The 14470-nt window shown below is 43.1% G+C and overlaps 2 protein-coding genes across 4 annotated transcripts in view; one reads left to right on the top strand and one right to left on the bottom strand.

Moving 5' to 3' along the window:
* DENND10 (DENN domain containing 10) overlaps positions 1–8046 on the bottom strand; it is a 41906-nt gene extending 33860 nt beyond the window's left edge. Inside the window, exons 1-4 of one of the 2 annotated variants that reach the window (XM_038578942.1) lie at positions 7664–7802; positions 5725–5844; positions 4433–4579; positions 1203–1361 (exon numbers count right to left, since the gene is read on the bottom strand). Coding sequence is in view for 1 of the 2 variants with exons in the window: in XM_038578937.1 (XP_038434865.1) it covers positions 7664–7829 (166 nt within the window). In the remaining variant the exon portion in view is untranslated. Of the gene's footprint in view, positions 1–1202; positions 1362–4432; positions 4580–5724; positions 5845–7663 lie in introns of both variants that reach the window. The other variant, XM_038578937.1, reaches the window with a different exon arrangement.
* A 136-nt stretch (positions 8047–8182) lies between these two features.
* The window catches only part of EIF3A (eukaryotic translation initiation factor 3 subunit A), a 36347-nt gene continuing 30059 nt past the window's right edge, over positions 8183–14470 (top strand). For both annotated transcript variants that reach the window (XM_038578936.1, XM_038578935.1), the window contains exons 1-3: positions 8183–8388; positions 13884–14074; positions 14246–14382. In XM_038578936.1, the coding sequence (XP_038434864.1) occupies positions 8340–8388; positions 13884–14074; positions 14246–14382 (377 nt within the window). In that variant the 5' untranslated portion in view covers positions 8183–8339. The remainder of the gene's footprint in view (positions 8389–13883; positions 14075–14245; positions 14383–14470) is intronic.

The following is a 14470-nucleotide window of genomic DNA, read 5'->3' as shown; positions in this document are numbered from 1 at the left end:
CTTAGTGGCTTAAAACAACACCCATTGATCAGCTCACATCCCTATAGACTAGAGGTGCAAGCATGGCACGACTCTGCTCAGGCTGTTGCCAGGCTGAGGTCTGGGTGATGGTCAGGTTGCATTCCTTTCTGGAGGCTCTGCAGAAGAATCTCCCTCTAAACTCATCCCAGTTGTTGATGGAGTTCAGTTCCTTGCAGTTCTGGGACTGAGGCCTCCATGCACTAGTTGGCTTTGGGCCAGGGGCTGCCCTTGGCTACCAGAGTCACCTACAGTTCCTTGCTCTGCAGCTCCTTCCATTTACCCTCTCATGCTTTGTGTTTTTTTTAATTTATTTTTATTTTTTTAAATTTTTATTTATTTATGATAGTCACAGAGAGAGAGAGAGAGAGAGGCAGAGACACAGGCAGAGGGAGAAGCAGGCTCCATGCACCGGGAGCCCGATGTGGGATTCGATCCTGGGTCTCCAGGATCGCGCCCTGGGCCAAAGGCAGGCGCCAAACCACTGCGCCACCCAGAGATCCCCCCTCTCATGCTTTGAATCTTTTCCTTCCTCTGCCTAGGACCTCTAGACCTGGATTTGTAGGGTTCATGTGATTAGACTAACCCAGATAACCTCTTCTTAAAGTCAATGATGATACATAATAATATAACCTAATCACAGAAGTAACACCCCAACATGTTTATATTCTCAGGTATCAGACAGGGTGTGTACATTAGGGAGTGGAAATCTCATGGGCTTCTTAGAATCTGCCTATCACAGTCTCCATTCCTTTATTTATTCATATTACATATTTACATGTGGAGCACCTCCCTGTGTCCACATAGCTCCAGGAGTTGGAGCTATAACATGACAAACTTGGCCCCTTAAAGCTTACCATCTAGTGTGGTGAGACAGGGGGGTAACCAAGGAAACAATGAAATTTATCCATTAGTGATAAGTGCTCTGCTGAGAATGAAAATAGGGTGGTCTCAAGCATTAGATTGTGTGGTCAGGAAGGGGCTCTCTGAGGAGGTGCCATTTTAGCTGCTTTATGAGAAGATGACACAATGAAAAGGTCCATGTGATTATCTAATATCCACAAGCCCAAGATGAGAGACCACACCCTGTTGTTCCAGAGTTCCTTCTAATCATCTTTAACATATTCAACAAAGAAGCCAATTTTCAAACCACTCCCTAAACCACTCTGCACAGTCTTACTCACCCTGCTTTGGGCCCTAGTTGCTTTGTGTAGCTTTCAGCAGTCTCCTAAATTCCCAAGCAGGAGTTGGGCTGTGTGGCATGACAATGATGGCATGTGTGACTGCATACGCCAATTCCCACAAACATGCTTCTCTTCTTCTCCTCACACGTGTCCTGGAGTCTGGGAGAATATTCATGTGTGAAGACTCCTGAGTGTAAGATGCAGTTCACCCAATAAATAACAAACGCTGCCAGGACATCTTTCTGCTTAAAATATACTCCACTGAATCTGCATTCCAGTTTCCTGCTTTACTGTATTTATTATTTTTATTTATTTATTTGAGAGAGAGTGCGTGAGCGCACAGAGGGAGAGGGAAAAGGGAAGCAGGCAGGTGCCCCTCCAATTTCCTGCTTTAAATTTGCACAACCTAGGGGTGCCTGGGTGGCTCAGCCAGTAAGTAGTCTGCCTTCGATTCAGGGGTCAGGATCCCAGGGTTCTGGGATTGAGCCCCAGGGCAGGCTCCCTGCTCAGCAGGGAGTCTGTTTCTCCCTCTCCTGGTGCCCCTCCCCACTGCTTGTGCTCTTTCTCACTCTCTCAAAAAAAAAAAAAAAAAAAAAAGGGATCCCTGGGTGGTTCGGCGGTTTAGTGTCTGCCTTCAGCCCAGGGCGTGATCCTGGATACCCGGGCTCCCTGCAAGGAGCCTGCTTCTCCCACTGCCTGTGTCTCTGCCTTTTTCTCTCTCTCTGTGTCTCTCATGAATAAATAAATAAAATCTTAAATAAATAAACAAATAAATAAATAAATTTGCACAACCTAAAGGTTCAGTGAGAACTCCCTGACCACAGCACAGTGCAGCCCATATCTGCTCTTGGTACATCATTGTTGAAAAGATATCTAACTCTCATTGGACACTTTTACAGTTAGGAATGGAGGAGTGGGGGTCCCTGGGTGGTGCAGTGGTTTGGTGCCTGCCTTTGGCCCAGGGCGCGATCCTGGAGACCTGGGATCGAATCCCACGTCCGGCTCCCGGTGCATGGAGCCTGCTTCTCCCTCTGCCTGTGTCTCTGCGCCGCCTCTCTCTCTCTCTGTGTGACTATCATAAATAAATACAAAAAATTAAAAAAAAAAAAAGATGGTGATAGCTAAATCAATGCTGTGGAAGAAAATAAAGGAAAGGGTGCTTGGAAGTATGGTAGAAATGGAGGTTATTATATTACTTTAAAGAGCTAAGGGAAGACAGTAGTGAAAAGGTGACACTGGCATGTCATGGGAGGGATGGAGGAGGGGAAGGAGTTATGTAGGGTCTTGCGGCCCATTGTAAGGACTTTGACTTCGACTGCATGAGCTGGGCAGCCACAAAAGGGTCTTGATCGATCAGGGGACTGACATGATCATCTCTCTTTTGCTTAAAAGATCTCCCTGCTTGTTAGGGTAGAGGGTAAAAGAGAAGGGGGCCGAGGGGAAATAGACAAGTGAACAGATAATCACATATTCTGGGTGAGACATGATGGTGACCTGGACCAGAGTGATTGCTGTGGAGGTGGTAGAAACATGATTGGCTGATAGGCTGATTGGATGTGGGACTGTGGCAGAAAAAGTGAAGTCAGAGACGTCTCCAAAATTTTTGGTTTGAGCAACTGAAGAAGGGAGTTGCCATTATTTACACGGGGAAGATGGTGGGAGGAGCACGTCGGAGGCCAGAAAGATCAAGAGTCTGGGTTGGGGCGGGTTGGGTGTATGCTCTATGTCAAACACTAAATAGATATGTCAATTACGCATCAGGGCGTGAGACTGGCTTTCAGGAGGGAGGTGGAGCACTGGTGATGTAATTTTATAACTTCTAAGCACAAAGATGATGTTTAAAGCCATGAGCTAGAATCAAAAGGTGGATGCAGTTAGAGGGGAGAAGTCTAGGGGCTGAGCTCTGGGACTTTTCAACCTCAGAAGTCAGAGAGATGATGAAATGCCAGTCAAAGAGACTGAGGAGAAGTCAGAGAGGTGAGAGGAAAATCAGGAAAAGGTGATCCTGGAAGCCAAGTGAAGAAAGTGTTTCAGGGAGGCTAGAGTGAGAGGAGATGAGAAATCCAGTGCGCCAGTACAAAAGGCTAGCTTTAGACAGGAGTACAGTCTGCAGGGTAACAGGAGGGAGGCACAGTGTTAAGTACAGAACCAGGTGGGTGGGTAGATGGCAGAAGGCAAAGCCAGTTCTCTCATGTGCCCTAGTGTTTATATTTTTTAAAGATTTAATTTATTTATTAGAGACACACACACAGACAGAGAGAGATTGAGAGAGAGAGAGGCAGAGACAGAGGCAGAGGGAGAAGCAGGCTCCATGCAGGGAGCCTGATGTGGGACTCGATCCCAGGTCTTCAGGATCACACCCTGGGCCGAAGGCACACAAAAAAAGTGTGCTCTTAGTCTAGACTCTAGGGCATCACCATGTGTATGAGTGAGTGAGGTAAAGTAGAGGACACAATTGTGATGGCCAGGTGGCCAGGATATCAGCAGGATCATCTACATGGGTATAGAAACCACTAATAATTATGACGGTAGTGTTGGAGAGTGACAGAGAGTTATAAGAATCAAGGAATGAGGGGATCCCTGGGTGGCTCAGCGGTTTGGCGCCTGCCTTTGGCCCAGGGCACGATCCTGGAGTCCCGGAATTGAGTCCTGCGTCAGGCTCCTGGCACGGAGCCTGCTTCTCCCTCTGCCTGTGTCTCTGCCTCTCTCTTTCTCTCTCTCTCTATCATGAATAAATAAAATCTTTAAAAAAATTAAAAAAAGAAAAAAGAATCAAGGAATGAGGGGTTGCAACCTGGCAATCTGTAGATGCCTATAGAGGACTGTCACATAGAGGAATCACAGGGGTCTCATCTGGTAGCAGGAACTTCAATATTCACAGTTTAAGGGAGGAGAGAATGGTCTAGAAGTAGCTAGCGGGGAGGAGCTAGTCAGTCATTGATCAACCTCCAGGCACCAGTGGTTTGAAGGAGGAATAGAGCCACCCCATGACAGAGCTGCTGGGGCAGCAGAGTGTCCAGAGATGGTGCCCGAGTAACAGTGGCTTGAGAAGAGAGCACAAGAGAAGGGGCAGTTAAGTCAGTCCCCCACTGGCTGAAAGGCTTGGCAGAGAAAGCCTTTGAGTTGAGGCTTGAAGTATTTGTAGGGGTTGGTCAGGTAACAATGGGTGGGATAGGAAGAAGAGAAGGGATATACAGGTATAGGAACACATGATATATTTGAACACTGACCTGAGAAAGTCACAAATGAACTTCAGTACAGTTGGTTCAAAACCAGTGCAATTAGCTTTGGGTGAAGAGCATTATTGTTTCTTCTTCAGCATCTGCATGTGGGGCCTTAAAGTAGATTGAGAGCCCCCATATAGATAGCTAGATGCTCTATAAATGAAAGAAGACACACATTGAACTTTCACACTTGTTACTTCCCCACAGGTATAGTAGAAACTGGTTTATATAAATCTTTATATGGGGATTCATTTATTCATCTTTCCAGCATTTTTTGAGAGTATCTCATCTGCCCAATGCTGTCGGTCATTGGGGATATAGTGTGAACAATACAAAAGCTTCCATTCTCTGAGCTTATAGTCTGTATATAATTACATTGAAGTATGATCAGTGCTAAGACAGGATGTTATTGGTGCTCCCTGCCTTGGCATCTAAACTAAGCTGGGGGCTAGGAAAGAATTCTGGAGATAGTGACGATGTGAGAAATAGGTTGTTGTTAGAACAAGGAATGGGTAGTGGTAGAGAATAATTCATCTGAAGTGATGGCATTCATTGGGTTGGAGGTGGGGGAAACTGCTGTTTAAGGCACTGAAAGACACTGAGTGTGGGGAGAGACGGATCTGGAAAGATGATGGGGGCCTGGAGTGGTGTTTCCATCTTCAAGAAGCTTCTGGCAAGTGTTTGAAGTCTTTCTTCTCTCCAGGCTGCAAAGTCCAAGAAGATAGGAACCAAGTCTGTCCTGTTCACTGCTGTCACCTACCTATCAGGTGCTTAATTCTTGTACCTGGCACATGGTATGTATTCCATAATGGTTTTTTTTTTTTTTTTCTTCCCCATAATGGTTTGTTGAAGGAGTAACTGTGAGCCATAGTCTAACTCTCTGGAACTGTTAGTTTATCAGTGTAAATAACTTCATTACAGAATTTTTTTTTCATTACAGAATTCTTGTAAACAAAATGACTAACACGAAAACATTTTGTAAACTGTAAAACATGGTATTTGATTTAAAACTATATTATGTTGCAAATACGTATAATGTAGTACTTCTTTTGTGGCCCTAACAATTGTTTTTTTTTTTTTTTAGAGTCTTATTTGCTCCACCCAAAACTCCCATTGTGTTGGAAAAATTGTCATGCGTAGTACAAAAGAAACTTGATAGAGAAAAAATCTTCACCAGCCTGATCACTTTCTTTTACCACTTCCTAAAGTGGCTTCTAGCATATTCAGGTTGCTTGTTTTCTGTGAAGTATCAATCAACAAGTAATTATGCTTTGCTCCTGGTTCAGAATAGATCCTACCTTGTTCCTCATTGTGTACTCATCCATCTTCACCAGTGAAACATCAACTCCTTGAAAATAGGCAACCTGCATCTTTTGTGTCCAGTATTATGGCCTTTAGCTGGTACTTAATCCTATTGGCTGAATTTAATAAAATTTATTATTGAAGTTGAGACTATTCACAAATATAGTACAAGACACTGAATAATTGTACTCGATGCATTAAAATGATTATTGGCTATTACCAAATGCTTCATATACTTTAACTTGAAAGAGAAAAGAATGAAGATTCAGAAATATTGAATTCATTTTTTCTCCAAATTTTCTAGTATTTGTCTTGTTTTAGTTCTACTATGTAATGAGTAATAATAAGATCATTTTACCATCTTCTTTGAGATATGATAATGAAAAGAGTGAAAATGGTAGAAAGAGGGACGCCTGGGTGGCTCAGTGGTTGAGCACCTGCCTTTGGCTCAGGTCATGATCCCGGGGTCCTGGGATTGAGTCCTGTATCGGGCTCCCCGCAAAGAGCCTGCTTCTCCCTCTGCCTGTGTCTCTGCCTCTCTCTGTGTGTCTCTCATGAATAAATAAATAAAATCTTTAAAAAGAAAAAAAAGAATGCTGGAAAGCTTTCTCCGATATTTATTTAGGTCAGGTATCCTTTTATTTTATTGTTACATTTCTCTATGGCCTACTAAATAGTTTTCTATCTACAGCATTTAAAAGCTGTATTTGGGACGCCTGGGTGGCTCCGTGGTTGAGCGGCTGCCTTTGGTCTGGGGCGTGATCCCAGAATCCCAGGATCCAGTCCCCCCCACGTCAGGCTCCCTGCATGGAGCCTGCTTCTCTTCTCTCTGCCTGTGTCTCTGCCTCTCTCTGTGTCTCTCATGAATAAATAAAATCTTAAAAAAAAAAAAAAAGCTGTTATTTGCTCTTATGTTTAGCCCTTTAATTTTGATTTAATTACCATATACACAAACGAGTCTCTTGATCCTGCCCCATAAAACAGTTCCCGCAGCTTCTTAGTACTTGTTGCTCCACTCTGCCTGGCTCTTAATCTTGGGGGAGTAAGTTCAGACATTTAGAGTGGCCCAACCATTTTGGAGGAAGAACTCTATGAAATTAATTTTTAAACAACCTTTTTTTTTTTTTTTAATTTCTAGAATTTGAGATGTATTTTGTTTTTTTTGTTTTTTTTTTAAAGATTTTATTTTTTATTTTTTTTTTAATTTTTATTTATTTATGATAGTCACACACAGAGAGAGAGAGAGAGGCAGAGACACAGGCAGAGGGAGAAGCAGGCTCCATGCACCGGGAGCCCGACGTGGGATTCGATCCCGCGTCTCCAGGATCGCGCCCTGGGCCAAAGGCAGGCGCTAAACCGCTGCGCCACCCAGGGATCCCTTGAGATGTATTTTGTATCTGTGTCTCCATGTCTCGAGTTTCCTTTCTTTTTTGGTGATAGATCTAAATAGAAAAACCTCTTTGCTGAGGCCTAAAGAACGAGGGGAAGATGCTTTTCGCGTGTGTGGACTGTGGGTTCCTTGTCCCCTCGTAGAGAACTCTGCCGTTCGTTCTCATGTCCCATCCATTACTACAAAATGGGTAAAAAATTTGCAACAATTTATTCCATTGACGCTTTCTTAATTTTTCTCCTGAACCCGCCTTAATTTCATAGGGCTTGAGTTAACTAAGATTCAGTTCAAATGGCTTTCAAGTTCTGGGTGTTAATAGTTAATGATCGAACATTAATTAAGATTGTTGATCAGTAACAAAGGGCTGTAGCAAAGGGCCTGAGAAATTGATCCCTCCTACCCCCCCAGGAACACTCATCATTATTATTTTTATGTTCAGCATAACGTGAAGGCGACAACACTCCCATGTATCTTCCAACATGACGCACAGCCAGATTACCGTCCCCAGTTCGTCCCCATCTTTCAGGTCTCAGCTCAAAACTCACCTTCTCCGAGGGTCCCCATTCCCCAGGCAACCTTTGTGTCAGCGACTTTTTTTATTTCGCCCATAGGAAACAAGCTCACTGATTTATCTACTGCGTCCCTCCTGCCCCCGGGGGGCCGTCGAGGGCTGCTCACTACTAGGCCGCCGCGGCGCGCTGCATTTCCCATAAACGGACGGACCAGGCATTCTCGCGCAGCTCAGCTCGTTCCCGGGGCGGGTGGGACCCGACTGCAACTTTGCATGACTGCGCACAAAGCAGGTCCCAAACCGGTGCAGACGCCTTCCTCCTCGCCAGGCAGAGCCTCCGACCCACACCTCACGTTTCCCAGCTCGATTCTCGCTCGAGGAGCGAGGGGCCTGAGAACCTGCCCCGCAACGTGCCCGCCCCGCACGGAGGGCGCCCGCCGCCGCCGCCGCCGCCGCCGCCACGTCAGCCGGCGCGCGCGACCACAGCGCGCCTGCGCGCGCAGGACCGCCCCCTACATCCGGGGCTTGGGCGGCGGCGGCGCCGCCGTGCGGGGGTCACGTGGCTCCTTCCTTTCCGTCTCTGGCCGGCTGGGCGCGGGCGACTGCTGGCGAGGCGCGTGGAGCCTCGCGCTGGTTCCCCTTCGTCTCCCCTCCCGGCCCGGGCCACTAAGGAGTTCGCTGACGCCGGGTGAGCCGAGCCTGCCGCCAAGATGCCGGCCTATTTCCAGAGGCCGGAAAATGCCCTCAAACGCGCCAACGGTGAGTCGGGAATCGGGGCGCGCCGGGCTGGGTCGGCCCGAGGCGCCTCGGAGGTCGAGGGACCCGGGCCTGCGTCTCGCCGCTCTGCTGCTCGGCTGCGGCCCGAGAGGTCGATGCGACCTGCCCGCCGCCGCCCCGGCCCGTGGTGGGCACGGTCTGCCTTCTCGCTCCGACCGACCGACCGGGGCGGGTGGGAGGCGCGGACCCGGGAACCGTCGCGGGGGGGGGGGGGGCTCTTCCTCCCCCCGCCCCCCCCCCGCCGCCTCCTGGTGCGTCTCGCGGGCCGCGGCCCCAAGACGGGCTTCCGAGGCCCGAGTTCCTTTGCCCCGCTTCTCCGCCTCCGCCCCGCGCCCCAGGCCGCCGGGCCCTCGGCTGCTGAGGCCCCGCGCCCCCAGCCGCCATCTGGGAGTGCCGGGGAGGAAGAAACATGGCTCCCTCCCGGGGACAATGCACGCGAGAACCTCGACTCCACCTCCTGCCGGCGCCGGGAGCCGGGCAGTCCCACCCCCGGCCCTCCCGCGGGCACCTCCGCCCCCCAAATCCAGCGCCGGGCTTTGCTGGGTCAGGGTCCACTCACCCTTTCCCCCAGTCCCCGGAGCTCTGCCGCGGAGACACTGACCCATTTAACCTGTTATCTGCTCTTCCTGGCATTGACTATCGGCCGCCCCGAAGCCTATTCTAAGCCGCATGAAGTTGGAACAGAGTTAATACCGTGAGAGAGAGACTTCAAGTTCTCTCTTAAAGATAACGAAATTGAAGCCTGGAGAGAGAGAGAGAGAGAGAGAGAATGTTTACCCAAGGTCACTCTGGGAGTTAGTAGTTGAGCCAGGAGACTGGAACCGAGGTCTCTAGACTTGCAGATCAGTCGTCTTCCCCCCCCCCCCCCCCCCCCCCCTCGCTGCAGCGGCTACTGCCTGCGATTTTTATTTCCATGTGGGTTAAAGCCACAGGCCCTTTAGGGAAAACTTGTGCCTGTGCGGGTCTGTTCAAGAGGCATTTATTACGTTGGCATTATGGGGCTGCAAATGTATCATGCATTGCTCTGGTCTTAAAAAAAAAAACAAAAAAAACTTTCGTTTAGAGTTTTTTAAGCCCAACAATTTCTAAGTGTGTAGAGCGTCCATAGCTCTTATTTTCACCTTCCTCTACCTAAACAAGCTTTGGGTCTTAACCCATGCTGTAGGTTGTTACACTGTGTCTCTTAGAATTTTATGTTTATGAAGTTCTATTTGTTGACTTGTTTGAAAAATTCCTCTTGGGAAAAATTGGCCAATTTCAGTCAATACATAAAATGAATACTCCTGATAACCTATCAGGACTAAAGGTTACTTAAAAAAATTTTTTTAATAACGTGTCTGCTATTTTAAAAGTAGCAATTTGGGGGTTAAGAGTGTGAAATTGGGTAATTCCATATTATTTGGATTCGAGTACAGCATCTGTCTTAAAATCATTTAAAACTACAACTTAGATCTGATGGCTAGTCATTTTAACCAGTGATCTAATAGTTAAAATAGGCAAGAATTAAGGACGTTAATTTCTAGGAAAGAAAATAGATTGAAGTGGAAATTCATCACTACAAAATGAACTGTAGTAAAGTTAATTTTTTTTCTTATGTTTAGAAACTTACGGTATATAGAGTGACTTGGATTCAGTTACTGTTCTAATTGCTATTGTAGATCTGCTTTACAGTCATTTGCTTTACTGACAAGTGTCTTTCCCATGCTAATAGGCTGAAGCACTGAAATTTTCATGGCCTAAATACTACACTTTTGATGTGTTCAGGCCTTGTTTCTTTCATCACTCCTCCCTCTGAATGGTCATATAAGCTTAGTATGTCAGTAATTTTTTTAAATTAGAAGGGTTTTTGGATGTGTAACATCTTAAATCTTTTTTCACATTTTCTAACTTGGGAGAAAGCATCTGAAATGAAAGTAGGCAACGTGAGCAAGGGGCACCCTGGCGGGGGTTGTGTCGGTTTTTTAAAAGGCTGTACTGACTCCTTGCTGCAGTCCTTTTAAAATGTAGGTTGGGTGTTTCTGTAGTAGAGGGCTTAGCATTCAACTAGTAATTTCTGTACCTTTGATCTTGTGAATGAGATTCTGTCTGTAAGTGTTAAAAGTGAGCAGAATGTGGATGACACACGGCACTGCTTACAAAACTAGGATTATAAAAGCATATTCCATTCGATAGAGATAATCTCATTTTATGTCAACATTTTATCTATACCATTTGTAGCATCAAACACATTTAGAATTAATCCATTGCATTGTCTTAATAAAATGTGAGTAAATTTAAGTTGAATAGTTCTCCAGGTAACTCTGAATCTGTAATTCAGAACAATATTTTTGGAGACGATTATAGTAATCATTCAGGAAGATGAGAACTTGGCCCAGCAGTTAGAGGCAAGAAATTCATACACTGAAATCATTTGGAAAAAGCCCCAGATTATGTTGTTAGTTCTTTGGAATTCATTGCTCCTGATCTTGTAACAGCCTTTTAATTTTGATTCTACTAGTGTTTTATCAAGTTGTTTAAACTCACAAATTGTGTAACACTGTAGCTTATCTACTTGGTCTGTTGTACAAGTAAGCTAGTAATATTGAAGGACAGACCTAAATTTTTTCGATACAGTTTGCCTTTGTGTCTGAAAGGAAAACTCAGAATGCCCATCCTTCTAGTAATAGCTTATAATTCTGGATTTTAATCTTTATTTCAAGAATATCAATTTGGAAATGAACTTTTTTTTTTTAACATTGCAATGGAGCCTTTAATATGTGTTATTTCTTTCTAGCCTCAAAACATTTTTTTCCCTTATTAGATAATTCAGAGGAACTACATTCTCCTCGTATGTAAATTAGGGTAAAGACAGGAACTCACCCTCATGGTTTATAATAACTTGCCATTGCATTCTTTTTCCTTTAAAATAAAAACATGGGCAGCCCTCAGCAGTTTAGTGCCGCCTTGAGCCCAGGGCCTGATCCTGGAGACCCAGGATCGAGTCCCACATCCAGCTCCCTGCATGGAACCTGCTTCTCCCTCTGCCTGTGTCTCTGCCTCTCTCTCTCTCTCTCTCTGTGACTATCATAAATAAATAAAAAATTAAAAAAAAAAAAAGAAAATAACCTTGTGTATGTATGCTTCAGGAAGATAGGTTAGGTCCTCCCCTAGAACAGAAAAGGCTTATTATCCTAACAAAGTATCTAGTTGTGTTACGTTTTTGTTTCCTCTTGTAGGGTGGGTTTTTTTTTTTTTTTTTTTTTTTTTGTAATAAAATGGACTCAAATGAAAATGGACTTTTCCCTATAATGGCAGGATTAATGTTGACATTGACTTGAATTATTGAAGAGGGTTTTGTTTTCACTTGCACATGAAGAATATGATTTGATATGGGGTGACTTATAGGGTATTGTGTAAAGATACTTATTTCAGCATATTTTGTGATTTATCTTGTTGTAAACTTTTTAATATACCAGAGTTGGAATATTGTTTGTAGTTTTCCTGGAAGAAGTAATGTTCAGAAGCAACATTCCTGAAAGATGTGATCTTTGGGAGAAGAAATTAATAATTACTAAGTTATAGGCCTCGTATAACTCCCAAATAAGGGACTTTTCTGCCTGTTGTTTGCCTAGTACAGAGTTACATGGTTTATAATGCTGTATGGTGTTTATTCTTAAAAATAATTCTTTGCTAAAGATTTTTTTATTCAGAAAATAATGGTTTTTAACAATAGAAATACAGCATTTTAAGACCCTTTCATAGTGTAAACTAGTGTTTTGGTTCCCCAAATTATCTTTCAAATGTTCGGTGGAAAGATTTTTTTGTGTGTAAAATATGGCAGTTAACTGAATTTTAAGTTGAACATAACTAGATGACTTAGGTTAAATAAAATAGCTCTCCCCATTTTTAAGTTTTGTGCACAAGAAAATAAAAAGATGAGAAAAAAACATAAATTTTAACCTTTGTCAGAAATATGGTTATAGAGCAGTCTTTCCTTTTGACTGAATTTCAAAATGAGCAGTGTATACATAAACCTGAGATTAGAACTACATTTTGAAATACTGCCACATACAGACAGAATGCCTTCACGTTTAGGTGGTAGTAAATTCCCTAAGAATATAATTTTCTTTGGTATGTGTTCTAAAATTTTGTTTTTAAAAATAAAGTTAATTTTCGAAATTCAAGATTTACAGAATTACTGCATAGATAGTATACAGTGTTTCCATGTAAACCGTAACCTATTGATAATTTTATATCATTTTGGTACATTTGTCACAAGTAATGAACCAGTACGGATACATTATTGTTAACGAAAGTCCATATTTTGTTCGTATTTCCCTAATGTCCTTTTTTGAATTCCAGAATCCCATCTAGGATATCATATTACATTTAGTCGTCCGGTCGTCTTAGATACTTCCACTTGTTATGACAGTTTCTTATATTTTCCTTGTTGATAACCTTGACAAGTTTCCTGGTATTTTGTGGAATGGTCCCTCATTTGGGGTTTGTCTTAATATATATTTTTCATGTTTAGACTGGAAAAATAAGTGGAGAGATATTCCATAGATTGGAAGACTATTGGGACGTCTGGGTGGTTCAGCGGTTAAGCCTCTGCCTTTGGCTCAGGTTGTGATCCCAGGGTCCTGGGATTGAATCCCACATCAGGCTCCCCGCAGGGAGCTTGCTTCTCCACTCTGCCTGTGTCTCTCTTTTTGTGTCTCATGAATAAATAAATAAAATCCTAAAAGGCTGAAAGACTACTGTTAAATTGCCCATTCTTTCAAATTTGATAATATAGATTCAGTAAAATTTGAATGAAAATTCCAGTGAGCTATTTTGTAGATATTACCTAATTCTGTATTTATATGGAAAGGTAAAAAATTTAGTAAGCTAAATAATGCTGAAGAACAAAATTGAAGCAGTCACACTACTTGGTTTGAAGCCTTTAAGTCTGTAGTAATCAAGACAGTGAAGTATTAGCAAAAGACTAGATACATTGCAATAGAGAGTGATCAGAACAGAGAATCCGAAAGTAGGCCCTTAAAGGAATAAGTGATAAAGTCAATCTAATTGTGTAATAATTGACAATCATGATTTTTCTGCCTGGAGTCTTAGTATAAACTAGGAAAAATTCCTTGGCCAGATCACTGTGACTGAAATGAAAGGTCATAGTTGACTTTACTGTGTTTGTTGGGGAAAGATTTTTTTCCTCCTGATAACCTCAATTTCTGGAACTTTCCAGTCACTTAAAAGGACACATTTGGTACAGTTTAACTGAGTGAAATCCAGTTTTATCGGTAGGCTGTATCTTGAGATAGTATCAGTTTTTCATTGTGTTAACATGGATAATTTTGGCATGGCTTTAGATTAAAAAATAAATGTGATCTAAAAAGAGATTGTAGTGAGTTCAGAAATTAAAATAGCCAATTTAAGCAAGATTTGGACTGCTGTATATAGCAAACATACCTGATTTTAATTGTCTTGATTTATTTTTCTAGAATTTCTTGAGGTTGGAAAAAAGCAGCCTGCTTTGGATGTTCTTTATGATGTTATGAAAAGTAAGAAACACAGAACATGGCAAAAGATACATGAGCCAATTATGTTGAAATACTTGGAACTTTGCGTGGATCTTCGCAAGAGCCATTTAGCTAAAGAGGGATTATACCAGTATAAGAACATTTGTCAACAGGTATGAAAAGAGATGGGTTTTATGTTTTTAGTAAAGGCTTTTTAGTAACTATCAGAGGACTTTGCTTTTCAAAATTAATATACTTTATATCCTAAAATTTGTTCTTAAAATATTTTATGGTTTGTTGAGACTGTATTTTCAGGTTCTCTCTCTTTTGTGTGTGTGTGTTAGGTGAACATCAAATCTCTAGAAGATGTTGTTAGGGCATATTTGAAATTGGCAGAGGAAAAAACTGAGGCTGCTAAAGAGGAGTCTCAGCAGATGGTTCTAGACATAGAAGATCTGGATAATATTCAGACACCTGAGAGGTATGTAAGTTAAATTGCTGATACATTTTCCTCAGTGTTTTTCTTTACATGTGTCTCCATCATCCTCATTTGAAGTTTAAGTGTTTAT

This window comes from Canis lupus, chromosome 28 (genome assembly GCF_011100685.1).
Source record: "Canis lupus familiaris isolate Mischka breed German Shepherd chromosome 28, alternate assembly UU_Cfam_GSD_1.0, whole genome shotgun sequence".
NCBI classification, from domain to species: domain Eukaryota; kingdom Metazoa; phylum Chordata; class Mammalia; order Carnivora; family Canidae; genus Canis; species Canis lupus.
The sequence above is the reverse complement of the archived record's forward strand: the minus strand, read 5'-3'. Positions and strand labels throughout refer to the sequence as shown.